Source organism: Symphalangus syndactylus, chromosome 8 (genome assembly GCF_028878055.3).
Source record: "Symphalangus syndactylus isolate Jambi chromosome 8, NHGRI_mSymSyn1-v2.1_pri, whole genome shotgun sequence".
Taxonomy (NCBI): Eukaryota; Metazoa; Chordata; class Mammalia; order Primates; family Hylobatidae; genus Symphalangus; species Symphalangus syndactylus.
This window is the reverse complement of record NC_072430.2, coordinates 59691546-59713326: the sequence shown is the minus strand read 5'-3', so window position 1 is coordinate 59713326 and position 21781 is coordinate 59691546. Positions and strand designations below refer to the sequence as shown.

Genomic DNA, 21781 nt, shown 5'->3' with positions numbered 1-21781 from the left:
AACTTTTGTTGTTTTAAATCAGTGTGTGTCTAAACCATGGAAGCATTCAAGTAGAACACACACATTGTATAGGTGCACATAGGTATCTTCAAACAGGGACAATTGTAGTCTGATAATCACATTCCCCTATAAATATTGTTTAAAAATTTTACAATGCAAGATCATGTCTATTTTGATGGGAATCAAATATAAAATATCTTTAGTAATCTCAAATAGTTATAGGGCTCTCCCCCAAACCAGTAAGCATTTACTCTTTGAATTGTTTCTTAATTCTTTAATTATAGCTGAGTTTTCATAGACACATATAGAAAATCAACTCATGGTGAGAATTAATATTCCCAAGCACTTGCAAAATGGATAGGAAATTATAGCTCACGCCTATAATCCCAGCACTTTGGGAGGCCAAAAACCACATGATTGTCTCAACAGATGCAGAAAAGGCCTTCGACAAAATTCAACACCCCTTCATGCTAAAAACTCTCAAGCTAGGTATTGATGGAACGTATCTCAAAATAATGAGCTATTTATGACAAACTAACAGTCAATATCATACTGAATGGGCAAAAGCTAGAAGTATTCCCTTTGAAAACCAGTCCAAGAAAAGGATGCCCTTTCTCACCACTCCTATTCAACGTAGTATTGGAAGTTCTGGCCAGGGCGATCAGGCAAGAGAAAAAAATAAAGGGTGTCCAAGTAGGAAAAGAGGAAGTCAAATTGTCTCTGTTTGCAGATGACATGATTATCTATTAAGAAAACCCCACCACCTCAGCCCAAAATCTCCTTAAAGCTGATAAGCAACTTCAGCAAAGTCTCAGGATACAAAATCAATGTGCAAATATCACAAGCATTCCTATACACCAGTAATAGCCAAATCATGAGTGAACACCCATTCACAATTGCTACAAAGAGAATAAAATACCTAAGAATATAACTTACTTATGAGGGATTTGAAGGACCTCATCAAGGAGAACTACAAACCACTGCTCAAGGAAATAAGAGAGGACACAAACAGGTGGGAAAACATTCCATGCTCATTGATAGGAAGAATCAATGTTGTGAAAATGGCCATACTACCCAAAGTAATTTATAGATTCAATGCTCTTCCCATCAAGCTACCATTGACTTTCTTCTACAGAATTGGAAAAAAACTACTTTAAACTTCATATGAAACCTAAAAAGAGCCTGCATAGCCAAGACAATCCTAAGCAAAAAGAACAAAGCTGGAGGCATCGTGCTACCTGACTTCAAACTATACTACAAGGCTATAGTAACCAAAACAGCATGGTTCTGGTACCAAAACAGAGATATAGACCAATGGAACAGAACAGAGGCCTCAGAACTAACACCACACATCTACAACCATCTAATCTTTGACCAGCCTGACAAAAACAAGCAATGGAGAAAGGATTCCCTATTTAATAAATGGTTTTGGGAAAATTGGCTAGCCATATGCAGAAAACAACTGGACCCCTTCCTTACACCTTATACAAAAATTAACTCAAGGTGGATTAAAGACTTAAACGTAAGACCTAAACCCATAAAAACCCGAGAAGAAAACCTGGGCAATACCATTCAGGACATATGCATGGGTAAAGACTTCATGACTAGCCCGGGCATGGTGGCTCACACCTGTAATCCCAGCACTTTGGGAGGCCCAGGCAGGCAGATCACGAGGTCAAGAGATCGAGACCATCCTGGCTAATATGGTGAAACCCCATCTCTACTAAAAAATACAAAAAATTAGCCGGGCGTGGTGGCGGGTGCCTGCAGTCCCAGCTATTCGGGAGGCTGAGGCAGGAGAATGGCGCAAACCTGGGAGGCAGAGCTGGCAGTGAGCTGAGATCACACCACTGCACTCCAGCCTGGGCGACAGAGCGAGACTCCGTCTCAAAAAAAAAAAAAAAACTTCATGACTAAAATACCAAAAGCAATGGTAACAGAAGCCAAAATTGACAGATGGGATCTAATAAAACTAAGGAGCTTCTGCATAGCAAAAGAAACTATCATCAGAGTGAACAGGCAACCTACAGAATGGGAGAAAAATTTTTGCAATCTATCCTTCTGACAAAGGGCTAATATCCAGAATCTACAAAGAATTTAAACAAATTTACAAGAAAAAAAAACATCAAAAAGTAGGCAAAGGAGATGAACAGGCAATTCTCAAAAGAAGATATTTATTCAGCCAACAAGCTATGAAAAAAAGCTCATCATCACTGGTCATTAGAGAAATGCAAACCAAAACCACAGTAAGATACCATCTCAGGCCAGTTAGAATGACGATCATTAATAAGTCATGCAGGAGAGGATGTGGAGAGGATGTGGAGAAATAAGAACGCTTCTACACTGTTAGTGGGAGTGTAAATTAGTTCAACCATTGTGGAAGACAGTGCTAGAATTACCATTTGACCCAGCAATCCCATTACTGGGTATATATCCAAAGGATTATAAATCATTCTAAAAAGACACATGCACACGTATGTCTATTGCGGCACTGTTAACAATAACAAAGACTTGGAAGCAACCCAAATGCCCATCAATGATAGACCGGATGAAGAAAATGTGGCACATATACACTATGGAATACTATGCAGCCATAAAAAAGGATGAGTTCATGTCGTTTGCAGGGCCATGGATGAAGCTGGAAACCATTCTCAGCAAACTAACACAAGAACAGAAAACCAAACACTGCATATTCTCACTCATTAGTGGGAGTTGAACAATGAGAACACATGGACACAGGGAGGGGAACATCCCACACCAGGGCCTGTTGGCAGAGGTGGGGGACTAGGGGAGGGATAGCACTGGGAGAAATACCTAATGTAGATGACGGGTTGATGGGTGCAGCAAACCACCATGGCATGTGTATACCTATGTAACAAAGCTGCACGTTCTGCACATGTATCCTAGAACTTAAAGTATAATAAAAACAGAGAAAAATCTGCCAAGTTACTGCAAAAGGTGATCACAAATTAAACATTCTTCTCGGCCAAATGAATAAAGAATAATTAGTACATGCACTTTCAACTAAAAAAAAAAAAAAGAAAGAAAATGGTAGTTGAGGCCAGGCACGGTGGCTCACGCCTGTAATCCCAGCACTTTGGGAGGCCAAGGTGGTCAGATCACTTGAGGCCAGGAGTTCAAGAGCAGTCTGGCCAACATGGTGAAACCCATCTCTACTAAAAATACAAAAAAATTAGCCAGGCGTGGTGGCGGGCACTTGTAACCCAAGCTACTCAAAAGGCTGAGGAAAGAGGCGAAGGTTGTAGTGAGCTGAGATCGTGCCACTGCACTCCAGCCTGGGTGACAGAGCAAGACTTTGTCTCAAATGGAAATGGAATTTGAAGATAGACCCTTCAAAGTATTTATAAGAAGAGTCTTATAATGTACCAACTGTAATAATTTAATTTGGTATAGGGGCAACCCCTGCAAGACAAATTTATTCTGCTGAGGAATAATAAGTCCATGTGGAGAATTCTTCCATCTGCCATCCACTGATGTCCTTATTTTTTTTTTCCTGGGTGATCACAGCAATTTTCCTAGAAGTCACTTCTCAGCATCAGGCTTTTCCTCTTTGTGGAGCTGTCCACTAGCAAAGGTACTTGGACCCAAATGCTGCTTTTGCCTCCCTTGAGTGCCATGCAGGGCTGTGTGACATCAGCCCTGTCAGCTTCCTGAGCTATCCAAGAGGGGGTTACAGAAGCCAGATGTAGTACAGAACAACCACTGGAACCATAAGACTTTAAGCCCAACCACCACTGTTCATGGTTAGCAAGGAAACAGACAAAGCCCCCATGTGCATCTAGCCAGCAAAGAGTGGCATCTTTTAAAGTTTCTTAGTGCCAAACTCACCGTTGCATGAAATCAGGCCATGTCATCTGCTAGGCATCTCAGTGTCAGGAATATTGAGCAAATGTTTGTATAACAATTAATCTTATTAATACCATTTTTTCTGGGTTTGATGCACTAGGATGTTCTTATAAAACACGACTTTCAGAAATAGATCTAGATTTAAATCTTGGTTCCATTATTTATAAGTGTATAACCTTGGATGAGTCATTCAATCTTTCTGAATTTGTTTCCTCTTGTCTTAAAATGGGGATAACACCACCTTAAAATGTAAATGTTACCACTGGTCATAATAAGAGATGCAAAAGCACCAGTACAGTGCCTGGCATGTTATGGACACATTTATATTTTTAAAGGAGGACTGATTCTGCTTCTAGTGCTCATCACCAGCCTTAGATTTTGCTTCTTCACATACCCCCAAAAATTCAACTCATATTCCCAAGAGATAAAAATGGGCATATTTTCATAAAACATTTCAATAATCTCTTATTGGCCAGTTAACATGAAACCTACCTGAATTTTTTCATTGGAGATTGCTTTTCTTGAGCCGTGGCTAGATGACCAGAATAATAGACTGGGAAAAACATAATGTTCCAGTTTGTTGAAAACCAAGTCATGAAAAATGGGCAATAGAAGTTCTTATAAGTAATTTTTACAATCTGTGTAGTTCCAACCCAAGACGATGATACTGACAAGATGATCAAGAGTCCCCAGATGCCCTTCAAAACCATGGACGTGCAGGACAGGCAGCGAGCCTTGATTCTGTTTTCTTGGCTGCTGTTCTCAGAATGAGTCTGTGTCCCATCGTCTGCTGGAAACAGGAAAGGAATACAAATGTGTGGAAAGCAGGTTATGAAACAGCAATCTAATATACCAGCTCCTTAAAAAAGACGGATGAAACCAAAGAGGCAGACAGTAGAATTACCAGTGTTTTTCTTTTCTACCATCATTTGAAGAGACTGATAACTTTGGCTCACTTTTTCTCTGGACTCTGTGCTCTACATGAGTCCCCATCCAGTCCATGAGGTTGCTCATGGGCTTGGCGGATGCTATGCTGTTTTCCAGTGTGCCTTTCCCTTGTAAGAGCATTACACATCCCAGCCCCCACAGACTGGTCTTGGCCACATGCCCTGCTTTCTCCTATCGAACCTGAGAAGATGTGAGGCATAACACCTCCCATAAGAAGCTTTAGGAGGCATCCCAAGGTCCTACCTCTCTTGCTGTTCCCCTCTGTCATTTCAATGTAGAACACCAAATATCAGCTGTTCTTTTTGTCTGTGTGGGGAAATGAGCAGAACCCAGCCAAAGGTAGTCTGTATGCACCAACATGAAAAGGGAGTGAGAAATAAATAAATATTTGTTTCCATTTTCCTTTTTTTTTTTTTTTTTAAGTTATAGCAAAATGGCCTGGTACTGTGACTCATGCCTGTCATCTCAGCACTTTGGGAGGCCAAGGTGGGAGGATCACTTGAACTCAGGAGTTCAAGACCAGCTTGGGCAACAAAGCGAGACCTTGTCTATGCAAAAAAAAAAAAAAAAAAAAAAAAAAAATTAGCAGGGGGAGGTGGCATACACCTTTAGTCCCAGCAATTCCAGAGGCTTAGGTGGCTGAATCCCTTGAACCCAGGAGTTTGAGGCTGCAGTGAGCAATGATTGTACCACTGCACGCCAGCCTGGGTGACAGAAGGAGACCCTGTCTCTTAAAAAATGCAGCAGAGATGATTATTAAATTAAAAGTAATGTGTCCCAAGAATACAGCAAGTCCTGACTACACAGTCATTTCCCACCTCATCACAAATGACTATTTAATATATTTCTGGGAGCACAATAAATTCTGCTTTGTACTTTTACTAAGAAAATTTAGCAGCAATTTTACGGCACACTAAAATAGCCAAAACTCTCTAAAAGTGATAATCATGAAGGCTGTCTCCCTTCATGGAAAAAACAAGCTAACATAATGAATCATGTACCTTTCAGGAAGTTAAACAGGAGCGGAGGTCATTCTGAGTCCCTGAGCTGAGATCCCAGATGGTAATTGTCTACAAGAGTCTCTTGTGTCTCCAGGGACCCCACTTAAGCACAAGGCCTATGCTGAGGGTTAAAGTAGTGCAGCCCAGAGATTACAAACGGCAGTGGATGGGGCTGCTCACTTTGTGTCTCCAGAACCTGCTGGCTCTCCTGCTGAATGTGTTCCTATTGCTTAATGAGCCAGGTGTGGCTGCCCCACTGTGTTAAAAACCTTTACCCAGTTAAGGCTTTCTGATACAATCATTGGAGGAAAGGAGAAGAGAGCCTTGAAAGTGAATTCTCCACTGGGGAATATAAACCAAGTAACTATGAACACAGCAACCACTACATGACTTGTAAGTCTTGTAAACAGTACTGAATTCTCAGAGCCTAGGCATCCAGAAGATGAAAACTGGCAATTTTTTATTCATTCATTCAATAAAATCTTATGGAGATTCTACTAGGCGCTAGTTAGCTACTTGGATCCTAAGGGTTTGAATATGAAAGACTTCAGCCCACGGTCTAGTGGAAAGCCAGAAACACACTCAACACAGTGTGATAAGAGCCAACTCGGACAGATACGGGGCCAGACAAGTACTTGTTGAGGAGCTGGTGGGGGGATATGATCAGAAAAAATGTCCATGATGCAGTGACACTGAGATGAGTCTGGAAGTGTGAGTTACTCAGCTCCTTCAGCTGTTTACAGACAACACAGTCTCTTGATAACAGGTTTGCAAATTTCCTCAATGACCATGTGGCTTAAGCAGAGAGTAGAAGGAAAACTAGGATAAATAAGAGGATAGAGAATCTTGTGTTGAGAGGCCAAGAAAGGAACACAAACCTGACTTATTAAGTAGGTATTATCATTCCCACTTCACAGATGAAAAAGCTGAGAATTGTGTTAAGGGTTGTCCAAGATTGAACCCAACCGAATCAGTACGACTCCAGGGTGTAAACTTTATTCTGAGCACCCACATGGCTAGGCCTTCAGCCCTTAGCTTTCCATTCAAGCACTGCAAGTTTTAGACTAGTTTGGGAAAAAAGTTCTGTTTCCTGGCAGGAATGGCAGTCCTGCATGGAATTTAAAAAGTGATACTTAAGAGAAAGGTGTACCCTACTACACTTCAGATCTCACGATTCCCAGGGACTACCTTATAAAGGAGGAATAACTCTACAAAGATCTGAGGCAATATCTGCCTTTACTGTCTGTCACCTTCTGTGAAGAATGCGTCTGCATCACCACTATACTATGGGTGTGTTTTGATGACACCAGTAGTCACCTACACCTTTTCATAGAAATGATTCTAGGCTTCTTCTGTTAACTAGATTGACTGTTGCCAATTCTTCAATTTTACAAAGCACAGAAAGATTAGGTATCCAGAACTCTTTTATTTTCTGACCACTTTTAACATGATTTTCTATTGTCCTGCTTAGATTTTGTTATCATTAAAATTGGTTTACCAGGATTCTATCCATTTCTGCGTACCTTTATCAAGTCATGCAAATTGACAGCAGAGGCCACTGGAATTTGGAAACATGAATTTAAATCCTAGCCCTGCCATTGTATGGCATTGAGTACATTTTAAAATTCCTTTCTTAGCTTCTTTATCTGTCCAACAGTGATAATAGCTATCTCATAGGGTTTATTTTGAGATTAAGTACCATAATATCCATGAAAGCATGGTGAGCTTCTCTTCAGATTATTCTTTTCTTCTCTTTGGTGCACTGGAATATCCCCAAGTGCTTCCAATAATCACAGAAAGAGTAACTTATGTTCCAGATGATCTTTAATGGTATGGTCTTTGAAATTTGTAATCTGTGTATGATACATAGGGCATGTCTTTATTAACCAGTGTGTTTAATTAACTGGAACATTTTGTTTTGCAAACAACTGGGGTAATAGGAATATTGCAATTTATTAAAGCCAATTAAAACTTTCTGAAAATTTAAGATGTCATTATTTTTCCAAGTTTTAGCCTTGGGGTTCACATAGTGTCTGAGACATCATTTTATTTTCTCATAAAAAATACATTCTCAAATGAGTAGGACCCTAGATGAAGCTTTCACATCTCTCTTCCTGTTTACCCTTCCCCCACCCCTAATTGAATCCTCTGAATTGTCATTTTTTTAAGGCAGTTTTCCCAAATTTCTGGAGGTTTTTATTGTTGTTGTTTTTACTACCAATATATTTTGGTGGTGTATTTTGTTGTTTTTGCTGCTGCTGTTACTATTTTTGAGAATGAAAGAGATTTTAGTATGTTGCCAGCCAAGCTAAAGGAACAAATGGAGAGAAACAAATGGGCCAGAAGAGATGTAGGTGGGGCAATCATGGACACAGGTAGGGGGCTAAAATTGGAAAGGTAGAAAGACAATCATACCACAAGTCATCCCACAGTGATGGTAACTGGTAAACAAAAGCACAGAGATATTCTGAGGTAGAGGAATGCATTTTGCATTTGTAAGCGTACAACTGTTCGCTCTTTTCAGGAACGTGGAAGCATGGTCGGTCATACAGTGAAAGGAAGTGAATATGAACAGGGGACTTGAGTCCATTCCCTGAGGAAGGCAATAAGATGTCCGCTACCAATAAGTAACAGTACTGGCCAGCAGCCTAGTGGACCCAGCTGCATTTAAAAACTATAAATTTTGCCGGGAAACTCATGAGCATAGTTACAAGATTTATCTAGCAATTCCAGTCAGTAACCCAGGAGTTGGCAAGTGGTCAGATGGATGTGAGGGAAAGCTAAAGTCTCAACTGATCAGACAATGCTGATCAGGGAAGCCAGTGAAGTCTCCTGCAGAAAGTTTGAAACTTGGAAGGCTAAAAGGGCTCCAGGGACTAACAGTCCCGACGAGGACAAAAGCAGATTCTGTTATTTTATTGGTGTTTTCATTCTTTTCAGGATGGGTACATTGTGCTGTTACTAAATCCCCAGGCTGAGATAAAAGATGCAGGGTTTTGATATTTTGAAGATGAGAAAACGACCTACCTTGTAAACTTCACCAGGAGTCATTGTCTAACCATGTGTTAAGTTACTCAGCTACAGGTTTTGGCATTCAGTTTCTCTGCCACACTGTACACCGCTAATAGATCGTATCTGTGTATTTCCCTTCTTCCTTATCCTTTGGCTTGGTAAAACTTCCCCACATGTACTCATAAGAGTCCATATAACATCTCTGCATTCTGTGACAATGGTGAGATCGTTCTATTTAGAAGCTTACTAGGATGTACTGTTAAGAGGAGGCCACCCGCATACCTGATCTGTTCTGTCTCTCAACTCTGTGTCCACAAACTCCTGAGGATCCTCGGTTCTGAAGTTCAAGAATAGGAGCAGAGGAATCTTCGGTGACAGATAGCGGGGACAGTTGTCTACTGATGCCACTGTGTGAACTGGGGCAGTTGGCTCCTGGTTTACATCGAGTGACTGATGATCTGGAGGTACCTGGGAAGATAGAGTTCACACCAGTTTGAGAACTGCCTGAAGAACAAATTGGAAGTAGATTTTATGTATTTATTTAATTATTGTTTGGAGACAGGGTCTCTATCGCCCAGGCTGGAATGCAGTGGTGTGATCTCGGCTCACTGCAGCCTCTGCCTCCTGGGTTCAAGTGATTCTCCTGCCTCAGCCTCCCAAGTAGCTCGAATTACAGGTGTGTGCTACCGCACCCAGCTAATTTTGTATTTTTTGTAGAGACAGGGTTTCACCATGTTGCCCAGGCCGGCGGAAGTAGATTTTAAAGGCCTGAGCAGTAAAATATATGGTAGCAACAATCACAGTCCTAATGAGCTTATTTCAAATTCTATAAAAGGGGCTCGTAAAAAGAAAATGCTATGGCAAGGTCCGTGCCTATGAGATAAAGACTCTTTTAGATAAGTCTATTAGCTAGAAATGAACACTGGAAGATGGTGTTTGGATTGGTACTTGTGTTCAGAATTAATACTTAACACAGTCAAATAGCTTAAGGCAAGGAAGGCACAGTGTTCTGTGATTTTCCACTCTACCCTTTTCTTCCTAAGGCTGTCGATTTCCTAGCTGGTAAAACTGCCAACAGTGTTTCCAACAAACTGACTGTACACTTTTCCATGGGATTGATCACTAAAATTTAATTTCATTGTGCCTTCTCAATCACAACTAGCCTCTATTCTGTGTTATAGATGAAAATCCCCCACAAGCCAACCCCCCTCCCAATTCTCATTAATGGTCCAAGAATCTCCAACCCCGGGTCAGCCTCATGGGTCTGCAGCCAGTATAGTTACATAGGGTGCTGTGCTCAGAAGGGCCCATCCTGCCACTTCCCACCCCTCAGCCCCAATTTTCCTATCCAAATGATGCATCTGTCAACATTAAGAGATTAACACTGGTACATCACTATTAACCAAATTCCAAACTTCATTTGGATTTCACTAGTTTTATCACTAATGTCCTTTTTCTAGGACCGTATTCAGGCTACCACATTACATTTAATCATCATGTCCCTTTATCCACCTGTGGTCTGAGACAGTTGTTCAGTCTTGTTTATCATAACCTTGACAGTTCTAAAGAGAGCTGTTGAAGTATTTTGTAGTCTCTCAATTTGAGTTTGCCGGATATTTTATCTCATGGTTATATTTGGCTCATGGATTTTTCAGGAAGAACACCACAGACGTAAAGAATCCTTCTCATCATATAGTATCAGTCATGACATGATACCAACATGACTTGTTACTGCTGATGTTAACTGTGATCACCCAGCCAAGGTCGTGTTGACCAGGTTTCTCCACTGTCTTTTTTTCCCTTTCCATGCTCTCTTCTTCGGTAGCCAGTCACTAAGTCCAGCCCACACTCTGGGGTGGGGAAGGGTGGGTGCTAAGCCTCACTTTCTGGAGTCGGGGGGTGTCTACATATATTATTTGGATTTCTTCTGTAAAGATAATTTGTCTCTTTTCCTCCTTTATTAACAATTTATCTGTATTAGTATAGACTCATGAATATTTAGTTCATACTTTGGGTTATGATCAAACCTGCATTGTTTATTATTTCGCTCAAATTATTCCAGCTTTCGCCATGGTGAGCTCTTTTAGATTGGCTTCTGAGTACCTTTGATTTGTCCCCATTCTTTTGTGTTTGAGCTCTTCCTTACTTTCTGGCACTGCAAGATGCCCTGGGCTTATCTTATAGTTTCCCTGCCCCACTCCTGAAATTAATCATTTCCCCAAAGATTTCTATTTCTTCTATTTCTTTGGAATGATGGTTGCCAGAGCCTAGGTTGGATAGTGGGTTGAGGGTGGAGGGAGTGCGGACAGTTAATGAGTACAAAAATATAGTCAGAATGAGTAAGATCTAATATTTGAAAGCATGAGAGGGTGACTACAGTCAACAGTAATTGATTGTAGATTGTAAAATAACTAAGATTGTAATTGAAATGTTTGTAACACAAAGAAATGATAAGTGCTTGAGGTGATAGATGACCTGTTACACATTGTATATCTGTATAAAAATATCTCATGTACCCCATAAATATATGTACCTACTATGCACCCATAAAAATAAAATGTACTATTTAATCTTGGATTTAGAAAATTAAAAATATACAGTTACTCAGAAAGTTAACAGAAGCATTATATACTGACTGCTACACCTAAATTAATGCTATGTTACTATTGTTATTATAAGAGTGTCAAAAATACCCAAGGTTCTTATTTTACATATCCAGAATATTTATTTATTTTATTTATTTTTTTTCTTTTCCAACATTTTTATTTTATTTTATTTTATTATTATACTTTAGGTTTTAGGGTACATGTGCACAATGTGCAGGTTTGTTACATATGTATCCATGTGCCATGTTGGTTTGCTGCACCCATTAACTCATCATTTAGCATTAGGTATATCTCCTAATGCTGTCCCTCCCCCCTCCCCCCACCCCACAACAGTCCCGGGAGTGTGAGGTTCCCCCTCCTGTGTCCATGAGTTCTCATTGTTCAATTCCCACCTATGAGTGAGAACATGCGGTGTTTGGTTTTTTGTCCTTGCGATAGTTTACTGAGAATGATGGTTTCCAGTTTCATCCATGTCCCTACAAAGGACATGAACTCATCATTTTTTATGGCTGCATAGTATTCCATGGTGTATATGTGCCACATTTTCTTAATCCAGTCTATTGTTGGACATTTGGGTTGGTTCCAAGTCTTTGCTATTGTGAATAGTGCCGCAATAAACATACGTGTGCATGTGTCTTTATAGTAGCACGATTTATAGTCCTTTGGGTATATACCCAGTAATGGGATGGCTGGATCAAATGGTATTTCTAGTTCTAGATCCTTGAGGAATCGCCACACTGACTTCCACAATGGTTGAACTAGTTTACAGTCCCACCAACAGTGTAAAAGTGTTCCTATTTCTCCACATCCTCTCCAGCACCTGTTGTTTCCTGACTTTTTAATGATGGCCATTCTAACTGGTATATCTCGCTGTGGTTTTGATTTGCATTTCTCTGATGGCCAGTGATGATGAGCATGTTTTCATGTGTTTTTTGGCTGCATAAAAGTCTTCTTTTGAGAAGTGTCTGTTCATGTCCTTTGCCCACTTTTTTGATGGGGTTGTTTTTTTCTTGTAAATCTGAGTTCATTGTAGACCTTGGATATTAGCCCTTTGTGAGACGTGTAGATTGCAAAAATTTTCTCCCATTCTATAGGTTGCCTGTTCACTCTGATGGTAGTTTCTTTTGCTGTGCAGAAGCTCTTTAGTTTAATTAGATCCCATTTGTCAATTTTGGCTTTTGTTGCCATTGCTTTTGGTGTTTTAGACATGAAGTCCTTGCCCATGCCTATGTCCTGAATGGTATTGCCTAGGTTTTCTTCTAGGGTTTTTATGGTTTTAGGTCTAACATTTAAGTCTTTAATCCATCTTGAATTAATTTTTGTATAAGGTGTAAGGAAGGGATCCAGTTTCAGCTTTCTACATATGGCTAGCCAGTTTTCCCAGCACCATTTATTAAATAGGGAATCTTTTCCCCATTTCTTGTTTTTGTCAGGTTTGTCAAAGATCAGATGGTTGTAGATATGTGGCATTATTTCTGAGGGCTCTGTTCTGTTCCATTTGTCTATAGCTCTGTTTTGGTACCAGGACGATGCTGTTTTGGTTACTGTAGCCTTGTAGTATAGTTTGAAGTCAGGTAGCATGATGCCTCCAGCTTTGTTCTTTTGGCTTAGGATTGACTTGGCGATGTGGGCTCTTTTTTGGTTCCATATGAACTTTAAAGTAGTTTTTTCCAATTCTGTGAAGAAAGTCATTGGTAGCTTGATGGGAATGGCATTGAATCTATAAATTACCTTGGGCAGTATGGCCATTTTCACGATGTTGATTCTTCCTACCCATGAGCATGGAATGTTCTTCCATTTGTTTGTATCCTCTTTTATTTCATTGAGCAGTGGTTTGTAGTTCTCCTTGAAGAGGTCCTTCACATCCCTTGTAAGTTGGATTCCTAGGTATTTTATTCTCTTTGAAGCAATTGTGAATGGGAGTTCACTCATGATTTGGCTCTCTGTTTGTCTGTTATTGATGTGTAAGAATGCTTGTGATTTTTGTACATTGATTTTGTATCCTGAGACTTTGCTGAAGTTGCTTATCAGCTTGAGGAGATTTTGGGCTGAGACGATGGGGTTTTCTAGATATACAATCATGTCATCTGCAAATAGGGACAATCTTACTTCCTCTTTTCCTAATTGAATACCCTTTATTTCCTTCTCCTGCCTGATTGCCCTGGCCAGAACTTCCAACACTATGTTGAATAGGAGTGGTGAGAGAGGGCATCCCTGTCTTGTGCCAGTTTTCAAAGAGAATGCTTCCAACTTTTGCCCATTCAGTATCATATTGGCTGTGGGTTTGTCATAGATGGCTCTTATTATTTTGAGATACGTGCCATCAATACCTAATTTATTGAGAGTTTTTAGCATGAAGGGTTGTTGAATTTTGGCTAAGGCCTTTTCTGCATCTATTGAGATAATCATGTGGTTTTTGTCTTTGGTTCTGTTTATATGCTGGATTACATTTATTGATTTGTGTATGTTGAACCAGCCTTGCATCCCAGGGATGAAGCCCACTTGATCATGGTGGATAAGCTTTTTGATGTGCTGCTGGATTCGGTTTGCCAGTATTTTAGTGAGGATTTTTGCATCGATGTTCATCAAGGATATTGGCCTAAAATTCTCTTTTTTGGTTGTTTCTCTGCCAGGCTTTGGTATCAGGATGATGCTGGCCTCATAAAATGAGTTAGGGAGGATTCCCTCTTTTTCTATCGATTGGAATAGTTTCAGAAGGAATGGTACCAGCTCCTCTTTGTATCTCTGGTAGAATTCGGCTGTGAATCCATCTGGTCCTGGACTTTTTTTGGTTGGTAAGCTATTGATTATTGCCTCAATTTCAGAGCCTGTTATTGGTCTATTCAGAGATTCACCTTCTTCCTGGTTTAGTCTTGGGAGGATGTATGTGTCGAGGAATTTATCCATTTCTTCTAGATTTTCTAGTTTATTTGCGTAGAGGTGTTTATGGTATTCTCTGATGGTAGTTTGTATTTCTGTGGGATCGGTGGTGATATCCCCTTTATCATTTTTTATTGTGTCTATTTGATTCTTCTCTCTTTTCTTCTTTATTAGTCTTGCTAGCAGTCTATCAGTTTTGTTGATCTTTTCAAAAAACCAGCTCCTGGATTCATTGATTTTTTGAAGGGTTTTTTGTGTCTCTATTTCATTCAGTTCTGCTCTGATCTTCGTTATTTCTTGCTTTCTGCTAGCTTTTGAATGTGTTTGCTCTTGCTTTTCTAGTTCTTTTAATTGTGATGTTAGGGTGTCAATTTTAGATCTTTCCTGCTTTCTCTTGTGGGCATTTAGTGCTATAAATTTCCCTCTACACACTGCTTTTGAATGTGTCCCAGAGATTCTGGTATGTTGTGTCTTTGTTCTCATTGGTTTCAAAGAACATCTTTATTTCTGCCTGCATTTCATTATTTACCCAGTAGTCATTCAGGAGCAGGTTGTTCAGTTTCCAGGTAGTTGAGCGGTTTTGAGTGAGTTTCTTAATCCTGAGTTCTAGTTTGATTGCACTGTGGTCTGAGAGACAGTTTGTTATAATTTCTGTTCTTTTACATTTGCTGAGGAGTGCTTTACCTCCAACTATGTGGTCAATTTTGGAGTAGGTGTGGTGTGGTGCTGGAAAGAATGTATATTCTGTTGATTTGGGGTGGAGAGTTCTGTAGAGGTCTATTAGGTCCACTCGGTGCAGAGCTGAGTTCAATTCCTGGGTATCCTTGTTAACTTTGTCTCGTTGATCTGTCTAATGTTGACAGTCAGGTGTTAAATTCTCCCATTATTATTGTGTGGGAGTCTAAGTCTCTTTGTAGGTCACTAAGGACTTGCTAAGAAACCAGGCTGTCTAAACCTGGGGAGACCTGGTAAACAAAAATGACTATTAGGGGCCATTTATTAAATAGAATATTTGACTTCATATACTAGGAATCCAAACTAAATTGATTTAAAGCTAAAAGGGGAGTTTTTAGGAGCTTAGTAACCTAAAGAGACAAGAAGGCCAGAGTGTCCCTAAACCTCAGGAACACCTGGAACCAGGGCCCTGGTGCAATCAGTCTCATCTTCTCCATCTCTCGCTGCTGGGTACCAGCTTCATTTCTTCTCAGAAGGCTGCTGCTTGCCTTTCTCTGCAGAAAATTTGGTTGTCTGAAGCTCCCACACTTTCAATCTCACAGCTTTAGCCTTCTGAGAGAAATCTAGTTGCATAGAATCAAAAATCTGGAGAAAGGGACTTGAATATTATACCGACGGCTTGTCCAATTTCTGTCACTGCAGAGCAAACATTGCAACAGGCTGCAGCTCCCAGGAAAGGAGGAGTGGAGCTAAGAATAAGGTGCCTTGGGTTTTTAGGAACTTCAAAGCGAAAAGGGAAAAGAACTACAGCCACTGAGTAAAACAATTGCTTAAACAGATTGAGTATAAGATGTGAAGTTCTCAGATAACAACTTGAAAAGCCAAGCTGATAAAAGTTAACTAGGAAAAGGTCTTTGGAAAGCGCTGGGGGTAAAAAGCAAAGAGTCAGATGTCTCCATGCAAACAAGTGCAAGATGACTTGGAAGATACAGATAGATCAAAGTCCCAGCTATCATTCAAACAAGGCCTTACTGTTGGCTTTTATCTTCTATGGGCATAAAAGATCAACAAAACATCTGGCTTTACTAAGTACTATACTGAAGCTGAGCCAGAGACCTTATCCCTATTTGCCCCAAATCATGAAGCAAACACCACTACGTAGATCTGGTGCCTAAACCTAAAGGTGGAAATCATGAATACCCAGAAGCAATTAACACGATCTAGGGAATGTGTGTGTGTATGTGTGTGTATGTATAGAAGGGGTAGTTGCTCTATGACAAGAGGCAGCATAATATGTATCCTGAAAAGGCTGCCCTGAAAAGTAGTATACCACTGGCTGTGTCACCGCAGGTAAATCACTTGACCTCACTTTCTTCACATTCTTTCCTTGCTGAAATTAAAAGATTAGACAAAACGATTTCTTGAATTCCCACAGCTTTCTCTTCTTCAACCTGAAGATTTTTCAAACATGTACTTGCAAATTATGCTTAACCATAACACAACTTTGTCTGTTTTCAACTCATTTTTATAGCCACTTATATGGATAGGGTTCCAGAAGGAAGAGATGGCAAACTCAAAACAGGACAATTTTAGAAAAGGTGGTCAAGGTATATGGCCATATGGCTCCCTAAGCCTCCCACCCTAGCATCACTTGGGAACTTGTTAGAAATGCAAATTCTCAGTGCCAGTATCAGACCCATTGAGTCAGAAATTCTGCAGTAGGGTAACCTATAGTTTTAGGAGCCTTCCAGGTGATTCCAATGTAAGTTAAAATTTGCAAAACACTGTATGTGAGAAATCATAGAGGGTAGGGCAGTATTCAGGTTTAACTACAGCTCTTACTAACCGCAGGCCTGAAGGGGCGAGGTGACAGAGTGATTAGAAGAATCTGGGGCCGAGCACGGTGGCTCACGCCTGTAATCCCAGCACTTTGGGAAGTTGAGGTGGGGAGTTCAAGACCAGCCTGGCCAACATGATGAAACCCTGTCTCTACTAAAAATACAAAAATTTTCGTGTTGAAGCAGGAGAACCTCTTGAACCTGGGCGGTGGAGGTTGCAGTGAGCTGAGATCACACCATTGCACTCCAGCCTGGGCCACAGAGCAAGACTCTGTCCTGAAAAAAAAAAAAAAAGAATCTGGAAGGAGAGGGTTGCTTGACTTGGGTCATGACCTTTAATTAAGGCAGGCACCCAGTTAGGGGTCTTGGAAATACTCCCTTCCTTTGATATCCCACAGGAACTCCCTGTTGGTTCATAAGCCAAATCTAGGAGATAAGACAGCCGCTTTCTTTACGGGTTCAGCCGCCAGAGAAAGTTGGGTGGAAAAAAGTGGAAAGAGGATCTGGAGGAGTAAAGAAGAGACATCCAATATTCAGTTTCTACAGCAATGCTGTGATCACAGTCAGGGGTTAGATCATATGATCTCCTAGTCCCCTACTAGCTTTATGATTGATTGATAATTCTTCCAAACAAGCTCATGTAAATTATATATTGGCCATAAAACCAGCGCTATTTTCAACTCATCTTTTATAAGTGTCTTTCTTTTAAAGATCCAAGACCTTTTCCATGACTAACATATTATAATCAGTAAAGACATGTTGAAGACAGAAATGTAACCCTGGATTTTTCACTTGATGTTGGTTGGCAGCCATAATTATTACTCTGTCATTTTTTTTCTTACAAAAAGAGATAAAATATGAATAACTCAACACAATATTATATGAACAGTTATATTTCAGCTAAGTTATATTTAGCCTAAGTGTTGATGAAAACTCAGGTGTGTCCAATTCCAAAGCCCATATTCTCTCCAGTGTATCTCATGCTTTTCCATCTCAGCTAATCAGTTTTACTGAGCTCCTTCTGTAGGCAAAAAGGTTACAGTCTTGCTTGGAAGATAATATATATTTCCCCAAATACCTAAATACATTAAGGTGAGCAATTCAGTAGCACAGAAAATAAGGATAATTATTGTTCAAAAAGTGGAGAGATTAATTTCAGCCTGGATGGTAAAAAAAAAAAAAGTTTCATAGAGGACAATGGATTCAAACAGATCAAAAAGCAAAGGAAGGTTTGGATAGGAGGAGAGCATAGGGCAGCTTCCAACATAGGAAAGAGTGGATTTTGCCCTTTTAATTGTGGAGAGCAAACAAGGTGTTTAAGGTGTTTTGTAGAAGGATGATGGCTTGAAAGCAGAATTTCAGGAAGGCAAAATTGGCAAGAGAGGGTAGGATACTCACTACAGAGAGAACCTGGAGGGAAGATAAGTATTTCGAAGTTGTTAATCCAAAATGTAGTCTTTAAGGGGAGCTGGGATGCCTCTTTTGAAATTTGTATTGCAGTAGAATCTTTCTTTTCTCTGCCTAGGATCTCAGCATTCACATGATGATGGTAGAAAGAATATTAATAATAGTATTAATAATGGTGTTAAGAACATAAACAATGCACAATAGTCATACCTTGTACATGTAAGGCAGTTATAATCATTCTTCCTTGTCATGACCTTGTGCAATGCAACTAGTGACACTTTCCCTGGGCCTCCAAATGCCAGAGGAGCTCCACTGTTATACTTGTCAAGCACCTGTTCTGGATTCATATACTAAAGAAGTGGTTGGGACCAAGACATATTTCCTCTGTTTCCCTTACCCTGAATAAAATATTAGCCTTAACACTTGCTTGTTTCTATCCCTTCGGACCCTGTATCTCCCTCCAGCATCAGGCTTTAACCCTCAGTCCTGCCCAAGAATAACCCCTCTCCCTTAACTATGGCTCCAAACACACCCATGTCTTATTAAGTCTAAAATTGTTTTCCTAATTCCAGCTACCTCTTACCTTGTCCAGACCTAGAATCTGTCTACTCAGCCTTGTTACTCTTTACACCTCTGTCATCTGTAGAATAAGATTGTGGAGTAACTTTGATGATTTTTGCTGAACATTTATTGAAATCTGAAATGGATTTTAAGTATTCCTAAGATACTTATGAAACATTTTTAAATCTATTTTGCTGATTCTAGATATGAATCAGCAGAAATACCACAAAATTGCGTTAAAGTTTTCTTTGTGTGTGATAGTCCTGGTCTTTAAATAATTTCCCAGATAATAGAAAGTGCTTTTCATTGCAAAAGAACAAGTTTTTTAAAAAAAAAATCTCGGCCCAGTTATCAACTCCTTAAATATATTTAACATGGCTATTTTAGACTTCTGTCCTGTGTTTAGCTACCCAGCACCCAACCCTCTTCCTATTTAGGGGGAGTTCCCCTTCCCTCATTATATAAGTCTTAATGGGAAACAGTGCCCTACATCCTACAATGGAAGCTGAAGGAAGGTAAATAATTCTGCTTGCTCTTGGCAATAAGGTGTAGGTAAGACTTGGTTTCAGCCCATCAGATGCTCCTATCCAGACTTAGAATCTGCTGGAAGCCGGGATGGTTAAAGCCCTACAGTACCAGTAGGTACTACCCAGCAACAGGATGTTGGGTAGTGATGGAAATGGCAGCGTCTCAGCCAGATTGTTACAGCTGTCTGGCTCTGAAGGCCTCTTGATTCTTCCACATTTTCCAAGGCTCGGTGACCCTCTCCTCCCAAAGCCAGTCAGTAAATCTTCATTTTGCTTAACAGCCCTAGGGTAGCATTTCAGTGGCTTGCGACCAAGAGTCCTGTCTGATACCAACTTTACAGGACCTTCCCATGCACCCAACTCTGCAGCCGCTTCCTCACCTCATCTATTTCCCTTCTCTCTCATGTCTTCACTCACTAGTTACCTTTGTATTACAGCTATCTCTATGGGTTACAGTCTTTGTTCTCAGAGAGGGACCTCTTGAGAGCATTTAGGAAAATTTTCTGGATTTCCCACTAGCTTCCCTGTAAAAGCCCAATGGTAGACATCTTTAAGAGAGTGTAGCCGGCTGTTACCCCTGAGGAGCACCTGGTGGCAAGTTTTCTTGTGTAAGAGAGCTGGTTGATTCCCAGCTGAGGGTAGAGAGAATCTCTTAGATGCACCAACATCACTTCTCTCCCATATCACTCTGGTCACTGTGATAATGCCAACAGCAAGTGGAGATTCATTTCTATACAGTGAAAAGGCTAGTCTTGATGGTCCTGAAATAATTCAGTTTAACCCAAGAAAACAAAAAGAAACTTATGATTCACTTTAGAACATTTCTCAAAGAGATCAGCCAACTAAACTGAAGCAAAATAGATAAGAAAATGCTATGCTGTATTCTAGGAATACAGCTAACCAAGGAGGTGAGATATCTCTACAAGGAGAATTATAAAACACTGCTGAAAGAAATCATAGATGACACAAATGAATGGAAAAACATCCCATGCTCATGGATTGGAAGAATCAATATCATTAAAATGGCCATATTACCCAAAGCAATTTATAGATTCAACACTATTGCTATCAAACTATCAATGCCGTTTTTCACATAACTGGAAAAAACTATTCTAAAATTTATATGGAACCAAGAAAGAACCTGAATAGCCAAAGCAATCCTAAGCAAAAAGAACAAAACCAGAGGCATCACATTACCTGACCTCAAATTAATGCTACAAGGCTACAGTAAACAAAACAGCATGGTACTGGTACAAAAACAGACACATAGACCAATGGAACAGAATAGAGAACCCAGAAATGGAGCTGCACATCTACAACCATCTGATCTTTGACAAAATTGACAAAAATAAGCAACGGGGGAAAGGATCCCTATTCAATAAATGGTGCTAGAATAACTGGCTATCCATATGCAAAAGAATGAAACTGGACCCATACCTATCACCATATATGAAAATTAACCAAGATGGATCAAATACTTAAATATAAGACTTCAAACTATAAAAATCCTAGAAGAAAACCTAGGAAATACCCTTCTCAATATCAGCCTAGGCAAAGAAGTTACGGCTAAGTCCCTAAAAGCAATTGAAAAAAAAAAATTGACAAGACCTAATTAAACTGAAGAGCTTCTGCACAGAAAGAAAACCTATTAAGGGAGTAAACAGACAACCTTCAGAATTGGAGAAAATATTCACAAACTATGTATCTGACAAAGGTCTATTATCCAGAATCTATAAGGAACTCAAATCAACAAGAAAGAAGCAAATAACCTCATAAAAGATGGGGAAAGGATATGAACAGATACTTCTGAAAAGAAGACATACAAGCAGCCAAGAAATACATGAAAAAATCCTCATCATCACTAATCATCAAACAAATGCAAATCAAAACCACAGTGATATACCATCTCACATCAGTCAGAATGGCTTTTGTTAAAAAGTCAAAAAGTAAGAGATGTTGGTGAGGCTGCAGAAAAATGAAATACTTACATACTGTTGATGGGAATGTAAATTAGTTCAATCACTATAGGGAGCAACTTGGAGATTTCTCAAAGAACTGAGAGTTGAACTAGAATTCAACCCAGCAATTCTACTACTGACTATATACCCAAAAGAAAATAAATTGTTCTACCAAAAAGATATGTGCATCCATATGTTCATTGCGGCACTATTTACAATTGTAAAGACATAGAATCAACCCAGGTGCCCATCAATAGTGGGTTGGATTTAAAAAAAAAAAAAAAGTGGTACAGATACACCATGGAATATTATACAGCCACAAAAGAGAATGAAATTATGTCCCTTGCAACAACATGGATACAGGTGAAAACCATTATCCTAAGCGAACTAATGCAGAAACAGAAAACCAAATACCACATGTTCTCACTTGCAGGTGGGAGCTAAACGTTGTGTAGACATGGTCATAAAAAATGGGAACAATAAACACTGGGGAAGACAAGA

At 39.8% G+C, this 21781-nt stretch overlaps 1 protein-coding gene across 4 annotated transcripts in view; it reads right to left on the bottom strand.

Moving 5' to 3' along the window:
- The window catches only part of SLC35F4 (solute carrier family 35 member F4), a 308259-nt gene that overhangs the window by 21479 nt on the left and 264999 nt on the right, over window positions 1–21781 (bottom strand). For 2 of the 4 annotated variants that reach the window (XM_055289256.1, XM_055289258.2), the window contains exons 2-3: window positions 9111–9296; window positions 4360–4657 (exon numbers count right to left, since the gene is read on the bottom strand). In XM_055289256.1, the coding sequence (XP_055145231.1) occupies window positions 4360–4657; window positions 9111–9296 (484 nt within the window). Of the gene's footprint in view, window positions 1–4359; window positions 4658–8843; window positions 8992–9110; window positions 9297–21781 lie in introns of those variants that run through there. The other 2 variants (XM_055289257.1, XM_055289259.2) reach the window with 2 other exon arrangements.